The sequence below is a fragment of the Acanthochromis polyacanthus genome, chromosome 12, assembly GCF_021347895.1.
Source record: "Acanthochromis polyacanthus isolate Apoly-LR-REF ecotype Palm Island chromosome 12, KAUST_Apoly_ChrSc, whole genome shotgun sequence".
Classification (NCBI taxonomy): Eukaryota; Metazoa; Chordata; class Actinopteri; family Pomacentridae; genus Acanthochromis; species Acanthochromis polyacanthus.
This window is the reverse complement of record NC_067124.1, coordinates 20,786-42,839: the sequence shown is the minus strand read 5'-3', so window position 1 is coordinate 42,839 and position 22,054 is coordinate 20,786. Positions and strand designations below refer to the sequence as shown.

Sequence of the window (22,054 nt, the reverse complement as noted above, 5' to 3'; positions counted from 1 at the left end):
TTAGATTTATCATTAGCATTTCTATTAGCTTAGTGTTAGAATCTATGTTAGTTTACTGTTAAAATCAATGTTTGCTTACTGTTGGCACCTCTGCTAGCTTACTGTTAGCGTCTCTGTTAGACTTATCATTAGCATATCTGTTAGCTTACTGTCATCTCTGTTTGATTTACTTCTAGCTTTAGTGTTAGCCTACTACTAGCTTCACCGATAGCTTGACTCTTAACTTATTAGTAGCCTACTGTTAGATTTAGAATTAGCAGAACTGTTAGCCTTACTGTTAGATTCGGTGTTAGATTTACAGTTAGCTTCATTGTTAGCTGCACTGTTTGTATCTCTAGCTTTACTGTTAGCTGCATCATTAGCTTACTGTCATTTTGCATGTGTGTCTTTGTGTGTGTTTGTTTTGTCCTGTTTGTTTGCCCCAACCCCTGCTCACCACGGTGATCTTGCTCTCGGTGACATCACAGTGGTGGGGGAGGATGGGCAGGATGGAGGGCGGGACCAGCAGCCCGTCAATCATGTGGATGATCCCATTGGATGCCATGATGTTGGTGCTCGCCAGCTGGATCCGTTTATCGCCCAATAAGATCTGACCCTGCAGGAAACACAAACTATAACATGGAACACGTGGAACATGTGGAAGACGTAGAACATGCGGAACACAGGGAGGACCAATCAGAGACACCTACATCATTCGACACGCTGATGCTGATCATCTGATTAGCCATTGTCTGGATGCGAGGCAGAGCGCTGAGATCATCCACCGTCAGCTGTAGACGCAAGAAAAACCTTAAAATATCTGGATGGAACAAAAACATCTGGACGGAACAAACACATCTGGATGGAACAAACATCTGGATGGAACAAACACATCTGGATGGAGCACACACATCTGGACAAAACAAACACACCTGGACACAAACATCTGGATGGAACAGACACATCTGGATGGAAAAAAACACATCTGGACACAACAAACACATCTGGATGGAACAGACACATTTCAATGGAACAGACACATCTGGACACAAACATCTGGATGAACACATCTGTGGTTGTGTTTTCTGAGGCTGGTCTCACCACAGCCTGAGGGAAAACATGATGTCTGAGCAGCTCCTGGAGTTTGTGTTTGGCCTGGAAAGAGGCAAAGATCATGGAAATTATCAAATGTTATCAATGAAACTTCGGACCCATCTGAGACGTCTAAAGACCCACATCAACAGTAAGAGTCAAACAGGTGGATTTTCTGATGATTAAATTCCTGAGTGTTCACCAATCAGAGACTTACTGTGTTTAGATTCTGTATTTTACTAAGTTGTAATTAATGGGATCTAATCAACCATAAAAAGATCATTTCAGGCAGCTGTGCTCCAAAAGTTATGTAAAATAACAGAAAACACCTGCAATAAAATTATAGTAACTTTCTGAAATTAAAAGACACTTTTTAGTCTTATTTTATACCAGATCATGGAGTATTATTCTTTTTAATGATTAATTAATTACATTAAATGCTTAAAAACAATTAAATTACCGATACTATAAACTGTTAAAACAAATGTAAGAAACAGACATGTTTTCAGCATCTGGGGTTTCAAAAATAAAGGAAAAGAACAGAAAATGATTTCATAATTTTGTGAAATTAAAATAAATTCTCTTACCTTATTTTTAAGGAGATCGTGTGTATTTAATTTAACAAACATTGAAATTAGACATAGCTATTTTGTTATATTTCTGCAATTTACAGTTCATAAACAATAAAGAAAAAAGTCATTTACAGGCAGCTTTAATAGATACTAATTACACTGTTATTATTGGATGGTTAGGTTAAATATTCAGCAGAAAACCGCCTATTCTACAGCAGACGACTGCAATCAAATGATTTATGACAGGAACACAGTTAAAATGCAGTAATCAAAGCAGACAGACTGTCACTGGAGTTTTTTGCAATCGTGCTGCAATCACACTGCAATCGAGTTGTAATTGAGCTGCAATCCAGCTACAATCATGCTGCAATCACGTTGCAATCACACTGCAATCGAGTTGCAACTAAGCTTCGATCCAGCTACAATCATGCTGCAATCACGTTGCAATCAAGCTGCATATCGAGCCTGCAGGAGTTGTGCGTTTCCTGCAGCAGATCTAACCAACAATATCCATCGAGTCCTTACGTCATGCAGCATGTACAGGATGCTGCCGTCTCGGGCTCGGTCTATCGCCTGGTTGGTTGGGACAAAGACCGTGATTGGACCCGGACCCCTCAGAGGAGGAGGCGACCCACAGTTCTACAGAAACACAGAAACGTAGCTGTGATTGAAGGATTCAGAGTTAAGTTAAATATTTCCTCCTTCAGGTGCAACGACGTCAAACTTCTGTCAACAAAAACAGCTTCTTTATGTTGCAGTGAAAAATAAGACAGTGAGAGAAAAACAAAGAGTGATTCAGTTTTAGCAGCAGTTTAGGCCGTCTCACTTTGCTGGTTCTGGTTCTGAAGATGGTGAAACAAAACAATACCTAAGTGTAAATGTGGACTGAAACTTTAATCAAACCTCCTGCTGGTGGTTAGACTTCATGATACTCACGTCCACCAGAGAAAGGAAACGGTTGAATTTTCCATCTTTAGACAGAATCTCTCCGACCGTCAAATCAGCAAACTGGAAAAAAGAATCAGATGACTTTTCACTTTTTATTCCAGCTGAAGACTCTGAAAGGACAAAAACACCATTTATCTGTCAAATGAACTGAATCAAATCTAAACTAATCAGTTTATTCTACGCTTCCATGGAAAATGGACCGAAAAGAAATGATTGACTGTACCCAGATACATAAAGAACCTTTTGAAGAACCTCATACAGAGCGAGAAGAAGCATTCCCTTCAATGAACTAAACCCAGCAGATGATCAGAAACAAGAACAGCTGAAGCTCACCTGTTCATCTCGAGCCGCCCTGTCCGACTGCGAGCTGCTGATTGGCCGGTCTATGATGTGAATGATGCCATTGGCTGCCGGCAGGTCCCGCAGGATGACAGAGTAGAACCTGCTGGGTTCCTCCATCAGGATGAACCTCTGTGGTGAAACCAGAAAGTGTCTTCATGTTAGCATCCGTTAGCTTCTCTCCTGTTCTCTGTGCTCATCAAACTGCATTATGAATATTCTGGCCTAGTGAGACCAACTTAAAATCAAATCCTAGGATTATCTTTGTTTGGTTTCAGCTCTAACTCACATATCGATCACTTGGAGACGCAGAAGCAAAGCAGAAAATGAAAAACACCAACTCTATAGAAACCATAGATATCTGATGTAAACAGCAGTGGACCCAGGATGGAACCTTGTGGAACACCTGTGGACACTTATTGATAATTCTGACATACTGAGACTCATTTGACTCTTATTCTCCTGACTGATGGACCATCTCCTGAACCTTCAGAGGTTCCTGGTGGTTCTGCTGGTCCAGTCTCACCTGGTGGTCTTTGGTCCTCAGCTTGGCCCCTCCATACATGTTGAAGTCTCGCCCCTGCAGGTCGGCGTAGAGGAACTGACCCAGGATCAGGTGGTTTTTACACATTAGCTCCTCGTTAATGCCCTGCAGACATCAGAAGCTTCAATTCAGTCTGTGGACTCATCATGTCAACATCACCAAGGCCAGAAACTTTTACTGACATTGGACAGATTTTTATAGGACACAAGTTTTACCCATTCAGGACCAGTTCTGAGTCTCTTTGGACGAGTTTTTAGTGACTTTCAACCTCGTTTCAACTTAGTTTAGACAAATTTGAGTCTTTCTGGATGGATTCATTTTCCTCCAACTTCAACGTGTTCCTGAGTTTTATTGATTAGTTCTATTTTCAGTCACTTCGTTTCTGACTCATTTTTTTAACTTTAAATAAAAACACGGAGTCATTTGAACATTTTTTTTGAAAATAAAACTTGTTTAATTTTGGAGAAACTTCTTGGTTTCATCCAGCATCCAGTTAGTCGGTAACGTTCTCAGAACATTCAGATGCCTGAACATCAAATGGTTGTTTTACCACTGACTAATGTCTGGACTATTTTCATGAGTAGATTAATTTAGACAATAAATTCATCTCTAAAAAAGCAAAATGGCGGTTGTATTTACATCTGTGTCATTGGAACAAACTGGAGCTGACTGTAAAAAGCTGTTCAGCACGAAAAAGAACTCAGATTTACAGAATATACTGGATGAAGAGAGTGATTTCTATGAAAGAAATCCAGATTTCTGTGAACAGAGTGCAGAGTCTGTCAAATATCTTCTGGGATCCTCTCAGATTTTAATGGAAGTTATAAATTATTCTGAAGGTTGTTTTTCCTCCTGTGTTTATTGAGTTTTGCCGGAGCAGCAGAATTTAAATCAGGTTTTGGTTTTTACACGCTTAGTTCAGACATGAAGCTAGAAATCCTGACCGTCAGCGGCGTCTTCAGCTGCGGGATGAAGGCGGTAAACGGTCCGTTGTGGCTCAGCAGCAGTGAACATCCTTTTTCTGAAAAATCCAGAGTGAAGACTGAACAGAGGAGCAGAACGTTGTTGATGAACGCTCGGCGGGTTTATTTTACCGAACAGTGCCACTGCTCCGGTCAGGTTCTCCCTCTGGCTGCCGCTTCGGTCCAACTCCATCAGACGCTCCATCAGGTTGCCATAACAACGCCGTCCATCACCAATCTCATTCGCCTCACACACACACCTGAGAGAGAGGGCGGAAACAACAGGTGACCACAAAGTACACATTTTAATTCATGCAAAATGTTCAAATCAGAAAGTTCCTGTAAGCATTTATCTATGGATGGATCTTGAAACGTGTGCGAAATAAGATGAAGTTGGTGTAAAATGACCAAAATTGTCCAAAATGACACAAATTAGTAATTATTAGCCCTTGAAAATGGACATTGGGTGGTCTAGTGTCTCTCAGTGTCTATCTATGGATGGATCCATGTTTCTACTAAAATCCAGGCTTTGGTCCACATTTCTCCAACTGTTGATTGTCCAAAAATAACAAAAACAATCAACAGTTGGAGAAATGTGAACCAAAGACTGGATTTTAGTAGAAACATGGATCCATCCATAGACAGACACTGACAGGAACTTTATGAAGACACTAGACCAGCCTGGTTGGAGGTTTTGGACTTTTTACATGATCAGGAACCAATAATTAAACCGATCCTCTTCTGGATCCATTAAGTGATCTTGATCTGATAGAACTGTTCTGTCTGTTCTCTCCACAGTTCATGGATGTTGGTCTATTTCTTGAGATACTGAACCTTGAGAAATTTTCTTTTAGGGTGAAAATGGGAAACTTCTCAGGTCGGAAGTCATGAACTTCTCTGAAGTCAGCAGTGGCGGCTTGTTAATATGGGGCGCTAGGGCGCCGCCCCCATCAAGATTTTGTGAAAAAGGTATTGACACAGTAAACATAAATACGTATTTAAAGTAATTAACACATCTGCACAGTGTTCACTCATATAATGGGTCTCATTTTTATTTTTTTAAGCTTTTCCATTCCATATTGTTTTTTTTTTCAGGGTTGTTTTACACATTTCAATAGCGAGGGGCGCCTGCCAAATGAGCGTGCATGTACATTCTAAAACTTTTGGCTTTCATGTGACTTAATACTGGTCTCTAATTGGTTACTTAAAGATTGTCCTCCGGGTGCAGCTCTCTGCGTCTCTGGCGAATCAGCGCGTTTGGGTGGTCATTTTTCATCTGATCTGATTGGTTCATGATACCTGTCAATCAAAGTCTTCCTGGCAGCGTACACAGACACATACGGAGAGAGACAGACAGACCACAACAACAAGACAGAAGATGATGGCGGCAGCAAAAGAAAATTCGGTTGTTTCTTTACGAAATAATCCTTTTATGAGGCGTTTGCTGGAGGAAATAAAAAGGATAAAGGAGCTAGTACCGGAGCAACCTGATTTACAAATCCAGCAGCAGGCAAGTGACCGTGGACGGAGTTCCACCCGGGGCTTCTCCCGCCTGTGTTATGCTAAACACAGCTGGATAGCTGGATGTGAAGTTAGCAATGCTCTGTATTGTTTTCCCTGCTTGCTTTTTCAAAGTGTTGGCACTGAAGTTCTGTGGACAACAACGGGGGTCAGAGACCTGAAACATCTCTCTGAAAAATGCAAACGGCATGAAGGTAGCCGTAGCCACCATGACAACAGCATGAAGCTACAGTTTTTTGGCCGTGTTAGCATCGCTGAACAACTAGATGAGGGCTACAGAGTTGGCATTAGAAGGCACAATGAAGAGGTGACAAAAAATCGTCACATGCTGTCCAGGATAATAGACTGTGTGAGATTTTGTGGGGCCTTTGAGTTGGCTTTACGTGGCCATGATGAGAGTGAGAGCTCTGTTAACCCTGGGATATTTCGTGGGTTGGTGGATTTTGTTGCCTCTCTGGATGGAGCTTTGAAAGAGCACCTTGAAACTGCCACTGTTTTTAAGGGTACTTCAAAAACGAGCTCCTGGACTGTATGGTGTCTGTTGCAAGGGAGCAAATAATTAAAGAAGCCCAAAAGAGTGTTTTTGTGTCAATCCAGGCAGATGAGACAACAGATATTTCAACACAGTCACAACTTGTGCTTGTACTACGCTACATTGATGACAAACAGTGTGCAGGAAAGATTTTTTGAATTCATTCCTCTGCAGTCAGCTACATCTGAGTCCATTGCTACTGCATTAACAGAGCGTCTGGCTGCCATCAGTCCTGAGGATCAGAAAAGGAAGCTAATCTGAGACACTGCAACGCACTTTGAAGGCCTACCCGATGCTGAATGGAAGCAAGCTGAAGACAGAACTCGGTCTCATCTACAGCAAAGTAGAGTTCAGAGCCTGCTGTGGTGCACTGGACCTATTCCAGCTGTTCATGGAGAACAATCTTGAAGTTGTCTTTTCAGAAACTGTCAATCTTTTAAGGATCCTGATCACCACACCCATGACCACAGCTGAAGCAGAGAGCTGTTTCTCAACCTTGAAAAGAGTGAAAACTTTTCTCAGAAACACCATGACCCAGGAAAGGCTGAATGCCTTGACCATGCTCTCCATGGAAAAGAGACTTGTTTGTGAAATGACAGATTTCAATCAGAAAGTCATTGATAAATTGAAGGAGAGGAGAGCAAAATTTATGTTCAAGTAATTGTTTTGTTGTGTTGTAATGCCCGTCTGCTAGTGCGCCCCCCCCCACAATATTTTATCACCAGCCACCACTGGAAGTCAGCCAAAATATTTCACAGAACTTAGTTTTCGGTCCCAGATGATTAAACTGCAAACAGAATCTGATAGGTGGACTTCCTGGTTCTGGACTGGATGAAGATCTGGAGATGAAGACTGACCCAGGACCAGAGTCCAGTTGTGTTACAAAAACAAGACAGAAAACGACAAAAATTAGATGCAAAATGAGACAGAAAACGACAAAAATGAGACATAAAATGACAAAAATGAGAAAAAACAACAAAATGAGACAGAAAATGACAGAAATTAGAGAAAATGACAAAAACAAGACAGAAAACGACAAAAACGAGACAAAACGACAAAAAATAGATGCAAAATGACAAAATGAGACAGAAAATGACAAAAACAAGACAGAAAACGACAAAAATGAGAAAACGACAAAAGAGAGAAAATGACAAAACGGAGACACAAAGCGATAAAAAAGAGGCAGAAAATGACAGACAAGACATAAAATGACAAAAAAGAGACAGAAAATGATGAAAATTAGATGCAAAATGACAAAATAAGACAGAAAACGACAAAAATGAGACAAAATGACAAAAGCGAGACAGAAAATGACAAAAATGAGACAGAAAGAGTTTCCGCTTGATGGAGTAAGCAGCAGAGGAGGAGAGCTCCGACTAGCACATGTTATCTAAATAATTTTAAACCTTCCAATACCGAGAAAACGGAACAGAGCTTAAGTCTTTAACCTCTTGGTAACAGAGCGGTGATATGCCCACATGAAAAGAGAAACAACAAGGGACACAGTCACAGCAAACAATAACTCCGTTCACACGTGGCTGCCTTGGCCAGCAGAACAGCAGCGACCTCACAAGACAAGACACCTTCCCCCGAGGCCGCGCTCTCCCTACAAACGCTCCGAGAGGAACTTCAAACTTCCAGAGAAGCGGTGCTGACACAGATAAAGGCTGAAATCACGGCATCGTCTCAAGGAGTTAAAAAAGACATCGAGTCTCTCCGCGCGCAGACAACAGCCGACATACGAGCTTTACGAGAAGAGTTGACCGGTGAATTGACACAGCTCCGCTCCTCACAGGCTGAGATAGCTAACACACAGAAGGAGACTGAAACCACGCTCAACGACACTATGAACAGAGTGACCGGGCTGGAGGAGGCACAACAGCTAATCATGAAGGATTATAAGAAAATGCAGGAAAAGTGTCAGGATCTGGAAAATCGGAGCAGGAGACAAAATGTACGGGTGGTTGGTGTTGCAGAGGGGGCCGCAGGGAGCGACATGATCAGATTCCTCACGGATTTCTTCCCCACGGTGCTCGGAGCTGACAAGTTTATATCTCCATTAGTTATAGATCGGGCACACCGCACACTCGCCCCGCGACCGACCAACGGTGAGAGACCCCGGCCCATCCTCGTCCGCCTGCACTATTACGCAGACAGACAGAAGATACTGGACCTGGGTAAAGCTAAAGGACGGCTGTCATTCAGAGGAGACCAGATACACATCTTCCTGGACATGAGCCCGGAGGTCGCAAAACAACGCGCGGCCTTCAATCACCTTAAGAGAAAACTCCGAGAGGCCAATGTCACTTACAGCTTGTTCTACCCAGCCAGGCTCGCTGTCAGCGTGGACGGCATCAGACACTCCTTTGATTCCCCGGCTGCAGCGGAAGAGTTTTACAACCAGAAGATGGCCAAAAAGGACTGATATGAGAGCAAGTAGTGATAATCTGAATATGACAACCTTTTTGCTAAAACTATAGATGACTTACATTTGAATGGAAACACTTGAGGTAATGGGTGAATACTTCTATTTTTTTTATTTTATACTGCTGTATATCTGTCTCATTAAGACTGCGCACCCAGGTGCCCACTATATGTAAACCTATAATAGACAACGATCTAATTTGACAGTTATTGCTGAGAGAACAAAACATTAGCTGACCCATCGCTGTTACTTTATTGTTGTTTGCTCCTGTTCACGTGTCAAACACAGTAAAAACTAGGGTTTGGAGGTTTAAAAAAAACAAACAAAAAACATATTTAAAAAGGAGCTAGGAGACCAAGTCTAATTTTTGTCGTTGTTTATTGGTTTTTCTTTTTTGCTGTTGTTGTTGTAGCTCCCTCTCGGAGGTGAGCTCCATGGCAAAGTGCCTTTGGATTGTGATATGCTCTTTTTTCCCCCACCACTTGTTTGGGAAGGGTTGGGGGATGGGACGGGCTGATGTAAAGTTTGAAAGTTCAGAAGTTGAATGTTCATTAGGATTTAGGACACGTACATGTCTTGTGTATGTTTGTCTATTCCTTTCCAACTTTGTTTTTTCTTTCCTCCATGCGGATTCAGGACCATCTAAACGGCCATCACATTTCTTTACAGACTAGGCCATTTATAGAAACCCAAAGAACTTCTCCATGAATGACGACGAAGCTATGGTCAGGCTCATCACCTGGAACTGCAAAGGGTTGAATGGGGCTGTGAAGCGTGGTAATGTACTAACACATCTCCAGAGTTTGGGAGCAGACAAGAGACACATCTCAAAAACAACGCACATAAACAACTCCACAAGAATTGGGTGGGACATGTATTCCATTCTAGATTTAATTCTAAAGCACGTGGCACTGCGATCATAATTAGAAAAAATATTCCCTTTATTACATCCAACATAATCTCTGATTCAAATGGCAGATATATAATAGTAACTGGTAAGATATATAACACTCCCATAATTCTAGCTAATATTTATGCACCTAACTTCGATGATGAAAGCTTTATCGGTTCAGTACTAGCTTCCTTACCCAATATTCACACCCACAACCTAGTTCTGGCTGGTGATTTTAATTTTGTGATGGATCCGGTGCTTGACAGATCTTCGAATAAAAAACAGTCTCTGTCTAAATCTGCTAAACTGCTACAAAATTACTTGAAGTCAGTTAATGCAATAGATGTGTGGAGACATACTAATCAGAACCAACGAAAACATTCCTTTTTCTCCCAGCCACATAAGTCCTTTTCGAGGATCGACTATTTCTTCTTAGACTCAAAACTACTTCTGGCAGTGAAATATATAGATTATGAGGCCATTGTCTTATCCGACCATGCCCCACTAAAGCTACATTTACATTTTCCCTGCAAACATTCTCCTAAAATATGGCGTATGGACAATGGGTTACTAACCAATGAAACCCATGTGGACTTTATTAGATCTCAAATAGCTTTTTATATGCAGACAAATGACACCCCAGACGTCTCAAAAAGCATACGTTCGGGGTCAAATTATCTCCTACTCTGTTCAGTTGGTCAAAACAAAGAATAATCAAAGAAAAGATATAGAAGGACAGCTTATTGAAGTGGATAGACAATATGCAGAGTCTCCTACTCCTGACCTGCTTACTAAGAGGACAAGTCTACAAACTGAATTTAATCTCCTCTCCACAACGGTCCAAACATAACTACTATGAACATGGGGATAAGATAGGAAGACAATTAGCACTCCAGATAAAAGTAACTGAGGCATCTAGACATATAACTGAAATTCGCACCCGCTTTGGAAATTTGACAAAGGACCAATCAGAAATAAATCAAGAATTTCAGCAATTTTATTCTAATCTATATACAACAGAAATAACATCTGACTGTGCGACTATACAGGAGTTTCTTGATAACTTGGAGATTCCCTCTATTTGTGAGAAAGATAGATGTTTACTAGAGGGGCCTATAACTTTAGAAGAGGTTACCTTGGCAATACGAAACTTGCAGAGCTCGAAGGCACCAGGCCCGGATGGCTACACACTCGAATTCTATAAGGTGTTTGTTGATGAGGTCGCACCCCTCCTTCTGAAAGTTTTTAATGAATCATTTGAAAGAGGCTTTCTTCCCACAACATTCTATCAGGCAACAATATCACTTATACACAAAAGGGGAAAAGACCTATTAGAAGCGGCATCTTATAGACCTGTCAGTCTATTGAATATCGACACCAAAATTCTGGCTAAAATACTGGCAATTAGACTAGAAAATACACCCCCAACAATAATTCATGTGGACCAAACAGGTTTTATTAAAAATAGACAGTTGACTCACAACATACGTAGACTATTCAATATTATATACACATCCAACTCTGGCCCTTCCTCCAAAATTTTGATATCACTAGATGCGGAGAAGGCCTTTGACAGGGTCGAGTGGGACTATCTCTTCTCGGCCCTGTCAAGATTCGGTTTTGGCTCAAATTATATTTCATGGGTCAAACTCCTTTATAAATCTCCAATGGCCTCAGTCCAGACAAATAAAATTAGATGTAAATACTTTAGTTTAACACGTTCCACAAGAAAGGGATGCCCGCTATCGCCACTGCTTTTTGCATTGGCAATAGAACCTCTTGTGATTTCTCTGCGCTCAGCAAAGGGATATAAAGGGATATGTAGAGGAGACGAGGAACATAGAGTCTCGTTATTCGCAGATGATTTATTAATATACATCTCTGACCCCACAATAGTTTCAATTTTGAATAAATTTGGCCAGATATCAGGATACAAAATAAATATGAGCAAGAGCATTTTATTCCCAATAAATACAAACAACCAACGTCTTTATGACAAATTACCCTTCAAGATTTCAACTCAGTTTAAGTATTTAGGTGTCAATGTTACCAAAACCTTTGCAGATCTCCACATGGAGAATTTTCAAAAGCTACTAGACAATACAACAGAAGACCTGCAGAGATGGTCTCATATTCCCATAACACTAGCAGGCCGAATAACCATAATCAAAATGACCGTCCTCCCAAAGTTTCTTTTTCTATTCCAGTGTATTCCTATCTATATTAAAAAAGGTTTCTTTCATACCATAGATAAAATTATCTCAGAATTTATATGGGACAAGAAGAAGCCTTGATTAAAAATGAATTTCTTACAGAGACCAAAATCAGTAGGGGGTATGGGGTTGCCAAATTTTAAATTATATTATTGGGCGTGTAATATTAACATGATGACCTACTGGCTACAAAATAGACCCCCGATATGGTAAAGTATAGAAAATGCCTGTTGTCACCCGTCTTCTCTTCCGGCCATGCTGCTGTCAGCTCTGCAAGTTGTGTATCCTAAATCATTATCTAACCCGGTTGTCTCCCACTCCCTTAAGATTTGGTCCCAGATTCGAAAATTTTACGGTTGGCAGTCCTGCTCCCTTCAATGTCCTCTTACCAAAAACCACTCGTTCACGCCTTCATTTAACAATACAATGTTTAAAGAGTGGTATGACAAAGGTATCCACAATTTCTTAGACATGTTTATAGAGCAGACGTTTCCATCATTTGAACAGTTAAAGGAAAAATATAATATTTCAAGATCACAGTTTCATAAATACTTGCAGATAAGAAGTTTTGTTATCCAGAATAATCCAGCATATCCAAGCTCCCCCACCCAATCCCCAATGGAACTGATACTTACACAAGACCCCTTTAAAAAGGGAGGGATATCCAAGTTATATGATAAAAATGAGACAAAATAACAAAAACGAGACACAAAATGATAAAAATGAGACGAAACGAGAGAGAGAAAGAGAGAGAGCTGGATGGTGGATCTGACCTCGGTCGTCCGTCCAGTTCGGTCTTGCAGGTGGCGCTGGAGTCACAGGTATCAGCTGAGCAGGCGGAGATCAGCCGGCAGCCCGACTCAGCACTGCCTCCTATTGGAGACATGCCGGCCATGCACTCGCAGCTGGACTGGGACACACAGAGCCGGGTCAGACACAGAACCGGGGCTGGTTCGGGTTCGGGTTCGGACTGCTGCTCACCTTGTTGGGTCCCCTGAAGACGCAGACGGTGGAGTTGGACGGACAGCCGCCGTTGTTGTCACTGCAGGGGTTCCTGGGAAGGCAGACCCGGCCGTCGCCCTCGTAGTCGGGTTTACAAACGCAGCTGATCCGGGATCCCTGAGAGGAACACTGAGCGTTGACGTCGCAATCCCTCTGAGAACACACACCTGGAGACAGAACACACCTGAGTCCTGGTACTGAGATCTGGTGCGGTTCAGACCCACCTCAGAGCTGCTGTTCATCTGATCCATGAGGAAGTTCACCGATAAAGGTACTACAGGTAGAGCAGCTGTAGTACCTGGATGTTCCACCTGGTGGAGCCATCAGATACTGCAGCTGCTCTACGATACATTTACTAACGTGCACGTCCTTCTTCTTCTGCCTCACTGGTAAAGATATTTTCAATCAGTTTTAAGTTGACAATCAGACCTCCCTCTATGTTCAGGCTGAAAACGCCAAAAACGAGACACAAAACGCCAAAAACAAGACGCAACAAGTGAAACGCTACACAAAATGACAAAAACGAGAAAATGATAAAAACGAGACACAAAATGGCCAAAACAAAAACAAGACACAAAACAACAAAAATGCTGCACAAAATGACAAAAATGAGACATAAAGCGACAAAAACAAGAAAGAAAACGACAAAAACAGGACACAAAGCCAATAAAATGAGACACAACAAAAACTCACAACAAAATGACAAAAATGCAACATGACACAACAAAAATACTACACAAAACAACAAAAGCAAGATGAAAAACAACAAAAACGAGACAACCAAAATGCTACACAAAACGACAAAAGATAAAAAAAAAAAAACGACAAAAATGCTACAAAAAACGAAAAAGCAAGGCACAAAACAAAAAAACAAAAACAAAAGCAAGACACAAAACGGCAAAAAACGAGACACAAAACCTTGTGGAACATCCGGGTACTACAACTGCTCTACGGAACATCTACTGACTTCCTGTTTCATGTACTGACTTCCTGTATGGTTTATTGACTTCCTGTATCGTAGATCAGCTGTAGATCTGGAGCAAATCAACAGTAAACATCATAAACATTCCTGGAATCAGAACATTTTAGGTTACAGCAGGTTCCAGATGAAGGAGGTTTTAGAACATTTCAGGTTAAAGATGGTTCCAGATAGAGAGTTCCTACTGCTGCATTTGTTCACGTTGGTTCTCCGATATCCGGGCAGACATTCACAGGAAGCAGCGTCTCCGTCGCCTTTACAGAACGAGTAGAGAGGACAGCCCCTGCAGCCGCTGCTCACTGGAGGACACACAACAACAACACAATAAGAAAACACTAAGAAAACAACAACACAATAAGACAACAACAACAACAACAGGTCTTGGACTCACCGTGGTCACAGCGCCTCCCGGTGTACGGAGACTGACACAGACACTGACCATCACCCTCTGGACCTGCATTACACACTCCATGTTCACAATCACACACTACACACACACACACACACACACACACACTGATGGTATCGTTTCTGCTTCCAAACGTCTGTTCAGGAAGTCAGGCGCTCAGACTTTACCTTTATCACACTTCTCTCCGTAGGCCTTTGGATTCTTACAGTTCTGACACGAGAACCCAGAGAACCCGTCCTGGAGAGAGAAAACCACCAGATGGAAACCACCAGAACCTCCTCAGAACATCTGGTTCTTCATCTCCTGTAACTTTATTCATGATCAGAGTTCTGCCTTCATCCTAGGAATATCTCCAGAGTTCCAGGTCCTTGAAGTTCATAGAGGAGAAAGTTCAAGAGTAGACCTACCGACTACTGTACAGTGGTCAGTAGGTGTACTCTAGAACTTTCTCCAGGGGACGTTCTTCTCTATGGACTTCAAGGGCCTGGAGGTCTGGATACATCCCCAGGATGAAGGTAGAACGTTGATCATGAATAAAGTTAGTGAAGATGATCAGGAGGTTCTGAGGAGGTTCTGGTTGTTGGTTAACGTTGTCTGGATCATCAATCCACTGGAGATCAATCAGTTTCTTACATCACAGATGCAGCTTCCATTGCCGACGTCTCCGTCAGAACAGACTCCGTGGAAGTTGCAGGTTTTTCCCGACCAGCTGGGACAAGCTGAGGATCAGAAATCCACTCGTTATTTCTGGTTTCATGAACCCAACAGAAACTGGTTTCCATGGAGATAATCAATGAAACGCTGTAGAAACCAGATCAGAGTTAAAACTAAGTTTTCTGTCTTTGTTCATTTGTACTGATGTTAGTTGTCCTCTAAATGATTCAGTTTCTGATTTATTTCAAGAACAATGTTGCATTAATAAAGTTTTTATTATGGATGTTTGGTTCTTCCTGTTCCTGTGTCTGGTTTCTGATTGGATGTTTGGTTCTTCCTGTTCCTGTGTCTGGTTTATGATTGGATGTTTGGTTCTTCCTGTTTCTGTGTCTGGTTTATGATTGGATGTTTGGTTCTTCCTGTTTCTGTGTCTGGTTTATGATTGGATGTTTGGTTCTTCCTGTTCCTGTGTCTGGTTTCTGATTGGATGTTTGGTTCTTCCTGTTCCTGTGTCTGGTTTATGATTGGATGTTTGGTTCTTCCGGTTTCTGTGTCTGGTTTATGATTGGATGTTTGGTTCTTCCCGTTTCTGTGTCTGGTTTATGATTGGATGTTTGGTTCTTCCTGTTTCTGTGTCTGGTTTATGATTGGATGTTTGGTTCTTCCTGTTCCTGTGTCTGGTTTATGATTGGATGTTTGGTTCTTCCCGTTCCTGTGTCTGGTTTATGATTGGACGTTTAGTTCTTCCTGTTTCTGTGTCTGGTTTATGATTGGACGTCAGAGTGTTTGGTGTGTTGGAGGTCTTACGGAGGCACAGCGCCCCCCAGTGTTGAGGGCAGCAATGAGGAGACATGAAGTTCCTCACACAGACGAGCTGACATCCATGAAGCTGGAGATCCCTGCTGCCCACCTGGACCAGGTAACTGTAGAGGAGGAGAAGAAGGAGAAGAAGCATGAGGAACCAACCAGATGTCCAGAATCTCCAGACAACCCTGTGTTTCGGTTCATTCATAGATTCATTAAAGTTCTTCTGGAAGAAAGTTCTGAGATCAGATGGAGCAAAACCTGAAGGTGAGGCCTTCAACCCCAGAACCCCAAACAGGCATGGAGGTGGCAGTATTATGCTCTGGGGCTTTCTAGAAGTGCTTCTGGACTGGTTCTGGACTTTCTTGGGACTGGTTTATGTTTGGTTCCAGTCTTGGTTCTCCTGGTTCTGGATGTAATTTAAAGTTGGTTTCGGATTTATTTTACTCTGGATCTGGTCCTGGATGAGGACTGGTTTCAGACGGTCTTAGGCAGCCTTGGCCTTTTTTTAAGGAGTAGTTTAGATTTAGTTTTGGTCCCGATGCTGTACTGGTTTTAGTCATGTTTAGGACTAGCTTCTGAAAATGTTTTGGACTGGTTTAGGTTTGATTTTGGTGTGTTCAGGTGAGAGAGAGCGATAGAGCGATAGAGCGATAGAGCGATAGATAGATAGATAGATAGATAGATAGATAGATAGATAGATAGATAGATAGATAGATTGATAGATTGATAGATTGATAGATTTTATTGTCTGTCCGTTTTATGTTGTGTTATGTTGTGTTCCAGGTGAGTTACCTGCAGTTCATGGTTCCTACGCTGCTGAACCCTCGGGGACAGCGGCCGTCGGCGGCACAGGAAGTGCAGCTGGAATGAACTTCCTCCCTCTGAAGGAAGTCACAGCGACCAGGGGGCGGAGTCTAAAACACACAGATGAGACTCACTGGTGACAGCAGTACAAGAGCACAGGTGAGATACTTCCTGTCAGCAGGGGATCATGTGACCCACGACGTGCCGCTCTATTGGTTGAAAATATGCTTAAAAAATAAACAAAACAGAGAAGAAAGAAATCTGTAAAATAAAGGAAATAATCTGTAAAATAAAATAAAGAAAAAATGTACAGTAAAGAAGAGAATCAGTAAAAAAAAAAAGAAAAAGAAAATAAAGAATAGTATAATAAAGAAAAAATAAAGAAAAACTGTAAAAAAAATTGATAGAAAAAAATCTGTAAAATGAAGAAAAACTGTAAAATAAATTTAAAAAATTGTAAAACAAAGAAAAAACTATAACAAATAAAATAATCTATAAAATAAAATTAAGAAAAAACAAATTAAAAAACTGTTAAAAATCTGTCAAATAAAGACAAAAACTGTAAAGTAAAGAAAAATAATTTGTAAAATAAAGAGAGTAAAATAAAGAAAAAAATAAAACAAAAAAAATGTAAAATATAGAAAAAATAAAGGCATAAAGATAAAACAGAAAATAACTTGTGAAAGAAAAGAATCTTAAAAATAATGAAGTAAAAGTAAAATATCGAAAAATAGGAAAAACTAAAGGAAAAAATTTGAATATACAAAAATCTGTGGAGAAAAGCAAAATATAGAAAAAAATCTGTTATTTTACAGATGCTTTCTTTTTTATTTAACAATTTATTTTCTATAATTTAAAAAAACATAAAAATCCCTCAGTTACCAGAAAATACTCAAACACCTGGTAGAAAAATACTGTACTATAAAGAAAAGAAGCAGCTGATTAATGATTGGTTATCGTCTACCTGCTCCTGGACAGACGTCTGCAGACAGACCAACAGCAGCAGCAGCAGCATGATCCTCACACATCCAGAAGAAGTTTTCCTGTGGGTTTAAAGTGAAGCTCCGGCTCAGAGAACAGGAAGAAGAAGAAGAAGCATCATCGTCGTCTGAACACTGAGAGCTGCCGCCAGAACAGCCAGTAGAAGTCCAGCCGTTATCAGGAAAATATTCTAAGCCCAACGGAGCGATGCTGCAGAGCTTCTCTGGTCAGGAAGGAAAGAAAAGGTTGGACAGGAACCTCCCAGGAACCTCCCAGGAACCTTGGTCTCCTCCTCCACAAAGCAACTCAACAAACTCACACATTTATTCTCCAAACGATCCAACAGGATTTAAAGTCCAGTTCTCTGCTCTTAAAAATAAAAACCTTCTTTTTTTTTACACTGTTGCTTCTAAATGAACTGATTTAAAAAGAAAACATGAAAATGCTCTAAAAGAAGCAGAAGAACCTCGTTTATCTCCTAATTCTAACATTCAGTTGGTTTTTATTCACCTTTTGTCTGTTTTTGGTCCATTTTTAGTTGCTTTGTTTTTGACCTCTTTATCACTGAAACTTGATTAACTTTCGTATGTTTCGTGTTTCTTTTTCATTGATCTGTTTTTGTATATTTTGTCTCCTTTGTGTCTATTTTTAATTGCTTTTTAATGAACCTTTTGTCTGTTTTTGGCCTCTTTGTACTTGTTTTATTATTAACCTTTTGGCTGATTTGTGTTTTTTAGTTGATCTATTTTGTATTTTTTTGGTCTCTTTTTGGTAAATGAACTAACTGTTAATAAGAAAACACAAAATAACCGCAAGAACGCAATTTTAAACGTCCGTCTACATAAAAGACATTAAAATAATGTTGAATCAGATGAAACTATTCCTGTTCTTCAGTCATCAAGATTTCAATAAAGTCATTAAAGAAACAACTCTGATGCTGAATGAACAAATTTTAAAACTACAGATCATGAAAAGTCTAAATTCTAACAAAAGGAAGAACCTCATTTTTAAAATCATTCTCATCAACTTCAAAACATGAGATTTCCTTTCAAACGGCTTCATTCTTCTGAGATAAAGATCTGAACACCGTGTGTCCAAACACAGAAACTGATTCAAATTCAAACTAAAGTAAGATCTTGAAGGAAAACACTTTAAGAATCTCCCAGAGAAGTCTGTTCGGGTTCTGCTGAGGTTCCTACAAACTTTTCTTTTCTGGGAACTTCAGTAGAACCCAACTGGTTTCATCAAAGTTCCTATGATTAGACAAGCTTTTCTATTTCTTTTTATCTTGAAAATAACCTCCTACAGAAGTCCATCTGGGTTCCACTGAAGCTCCGACGAGCATACCAACTTTTCTTTCACTGGAGCTTCAGAGGAAACCAAAAATAAAAACGAGGATCTAAAAGGAAACTACAGATCAAAAAGACAAAGCACGAAGAAAAACTGGAGCAATGGAATGTTTTTAATTGGTCAACTTCAAAACTATGAAGTCCATAAAATGTAAAAATATTCCTTTAAAAAACGACTTCATTTTTCTGAGTGATAAAGATTCAAATGTTGTGTATTGAAGTGAAAAAGTGAATTACTAGAACTTTTTATGATCCAACTGCAGCAACCTGATTATTAAAAACTTAATTTGGGTAAATTTATGCTTTTTAACATTAAACTTCATGTTAATTATTAATTTCATTTGGTTTTTCTGACTAAAAAGACTCTTTGGTGCCAAAGTGAAAACAGTTTTGTAAAAACATGTTGACATGAGAAACTGATTTTAGATGTTTAAAGAAAACTTCATAAATTTCAAGTATTGCTCAGAGCGGTCTTTTTATTTGCTGAACAAGTTAAATTGAAGTCTAATAAATATAAATGATTTATTGAAGATGAGAAACAGGAGGTCTGTTGTGTAACTGAGGTTTATTTGGTAATGAGACGCTCAGAGTGAATCTGCTGACAGTAAATAAAAGTGGTTTTACTAAAAGTTCTTCAGTAACGGAGTCCTGAAGAGCTGCTGGGAAACATGAGCTGACAGGAAGTTGCGGGAGGATTTCCTGTCGCTGACATTCTGACGGATTCCCGGTCAGCTGACTGGATGCTGCTCTGAACAAACGTGTGAAAGCAGAGTTTCCTGGACTGGATGGACGGAGCGAGGAGAGGTCAAACTGGAACACAACAACAGGAAGCAGACGCTCTTATTCTGAAAGAGCTCCCCTCACACTTCCTGTCACAAGCTTTAAAAATTCTAGTAGACACTGAGAACAGAACCAACAACAGAGTTTAAATCTCACTCTGGACAGAATTAAAACGTCCAGTTAAAAACCTTTGAAGACATAAAACACTTTCAGTGAAAGAAAAGTTTGTCTGATGGGAGGAGCTTCAGGAGAACCCACCTGGACTTCTGTGGGAGGTTCTTGAAGATGTTTTGTTGAAGCTCCTCTGATTAGACAAACTTCTGAAGTTCTACGAATCTAAAAACTTTACTTTTTTTTTCTTTTTCTTGAAAAAAAAAACACCCAGAGATGTCAAATTGGTTTTCCCTGAAGCTCCTATGAAGAAAAGTTTTGTAAACTCGTACGAGCTTCAGCAGAAAACCAACATACGTCTCCAGGAGGTTCTTGAAGACAAAACGTGTTGTCTTCAAGAACCTCCCAGAGATGTCAGTTATATATATATATATACACACATATATATAAAGTAATTCACGCAAACACTCAGAACAAGATCAACATTGGAGCTTAAATCTCACTCTGGACAGAATTAAACATCTTTGACCCTCCTGTTGTCCTCATTTACAGGAACCAAAAGAAATTGTTTCCTTGTCTGGAAGAAATCCAAAAACTCTGCAAAAAATTCCTCAAATATATAAAAATTTGCCAAATCTTTAGGAAGAAAATTCTAAAAATTCTTAAAAGTCTCCCTTAAAAGTTATACTTAAAATAAAATCCCCAAATTTGGAAATAAAAATTTAAAAAATAATTAAAAAAGTAAAAGTTTTCAAAAACTGAAGAAAAATTTCTAAAAAAAATCCTAAAAATATGTAAAGTGATTACATATATATAATTAGTAAAACTTCCTAATATTTTCTTAAGAACATTCAGAAAAAAATTAACCAAATGCCAGAGAAATTCACTGGATTTCGGTTGATTTTTTTTCTGAATGTTCTTAAAGAAACATTTTTTTTAGCATTTCTTTTTGCAGCAAAAAAGTTTCACAAATTTCCCAAAATATTTAATGTGGACGTTTTCACTGTGAAAATGTATATTTTTTCTCCACATTTTAAATGTTAAAATGGGTCAACTTGACCTGCAGGACGACCAGGGTTACAGTAACTTAGACATTTAGACATAAATAAAAGACTTTCAGAAGGAAAGTCTGTCTAATTGTTGAGCTTCAGGAGAAACCAATGGGACATCTCTGGGAGTTCCTGAAGACGAAACGTTTTGTCTTCAAGAACCTCAGAAGATGTCCAGTTTGGTTTCTCCTGAAGCTCCTATGAAATAAAGGTTTGTACAACCGTAAGAACATCAGTAGAAACCAGCTGGACTTGTCTGGGAGGTTTTTTTCAAAGAAAAAAAAAGAAAAGAAAGTAAAGTTTGTATACTCGGAGAACTTCAGAAGTTTGTCTAATTGTAGGAGCTTCAACATCGCGTCTTCAAGAACCTCCAGAGAAGTCCGGTTGGGCTCTATTGAAGCTCCCATGAAAGAAGAGTTTGTTTTCATGTTAAAGCAGCTTTAATGGTCTGAACTCGTTTTTCTTCACCGATTTATTTATGTTCAGTTTGAGATGATCACGAGTTAAATTAAGGCCAGAAGACGTTTAATTACAGTTCTTGTAAGGTTCTTTTAATGCACGGCTGCTGGAGCGTTACTTTGATTTATTTTACAGTTTTTATTTTACAGTGTAAAGTCTCTATTTTATCGTTTCATAATCAATAAACAAAATACTATCGATACTCCTGGACGTTACCACATCCGTAATCAGCAGCTTCTTCTCAACTTCAAGAGCTTTGGATGATTGAAATCAATATAAATACAGATATTTAAGTAAGTTCTTCTGTTTCAGCTGTTGTTTCGTTTGGACCAGCTACAGACAGCTTTCAGACCAACCTGAGAACATTCTGAGCCGGTCGCTAATCAGACGTCAGATATGAAGCTGCTGAAGGACGCCGACATTTATCAGAACACATTTTTATCTCCAGAAACCTTCGGCAGCCGGAAAGAAAAAAAACAGACCAAAGGACAAAAGAATTACTGCTGAGTCATGAAAACTGCTCAGAAACACGAGTCAGCGTCAGAGACAGGAATTGACCTCGGATCAGAACCAGAAGAAACAGACCAGAAGTGCTCGACTGGATCTGGACCCACCAGAACCAGAAGAAACAGACCAGAAGTGATCGACTGG

At 40.0% G+C, this 22,054-nt stretch overlaps 1 protein-coding gene across 1 annotated transcript in view; it reads right to left on the bottom strand.

Annotated features, from left to right (window-relative positions):
* Positions 1 to 17,884, bottom strand: part of LOC127536352 (stabilin-1-like) — an 18,343-nt gene extending 459 nt beyond the window's left edge. Inside the window, exons 1-18 of the mRNA XM_051956359.1 lie at positions 17,639 to 17,884; positions 16,663 to 16,784; positions 15,871 to 15,986; positions 15,043 to 15,128; positions 14,577 to 14,646; positions 14,392 to 14,487; positions 14,186 to 14,299; positions 13,001 to 13,188; positions 12,793 to 12,929; positions 4,569 to 4,696; positions 4,419 to 4,495; positions 3,457 to 3,579; positions 2,925 to 3,062; positions 2,580 to 2,651; positions 2,169 to 2,282; positions 1,081 to 1,134; positions 690 to 770; positions 437 to 595 (exon numbers count right to left, since the gene is read on the bottom strand). Coding sequence (XP_051812319.1) covers positions 437 to 595; positions 690 to 770; positions 1,081 to 1,134; positions 2,169 to 2,282; positions 2,580 to 2,651; positions 2,925 to 3,062; positions 3,457 to 3,579; positions 4,419 to 4,495; positions 4,569 to 4,696; positions 12,793 to 12,929; positions 13,001 to 13,188; positions 14,186 to 14,299; positions 14,392 to 14,487; positions 14,577 to 14,646; positions 15,043 to 15,128; positions 15,871 to 15,986; positions 16,663 to 16,784; positions 17,639 to 17,689 — 1,926 coding nt within the window. The 5' untranslated portion in view covers positions 17,690 to 17,884. The remainder of the gene's footprint in view (positions 1 to 436; positions 596 to 689; positions 771 to 1,080; positions 1,135 to 2,168; positions 2,283 to 2,579; positions 2,652 to 2,924; positions 3,063 to 3,456; positions 3,580 to 4,418; positions 4,496 to 4,568; positions 4,697 to 12,792; positions 12,930 to 13,000; positions 13,189 to 14,185; positions 14,300 to 14,391; positions 14,488 to 14,576; positions 14,647 to 15,042; positions 15,129 to 15,870; positions 15,987 to 16,662; positions 16,785 to 17,638) is intronic.
* Positions 17,885 to 22,054: the final 4,170 nt, after the last annotated feature.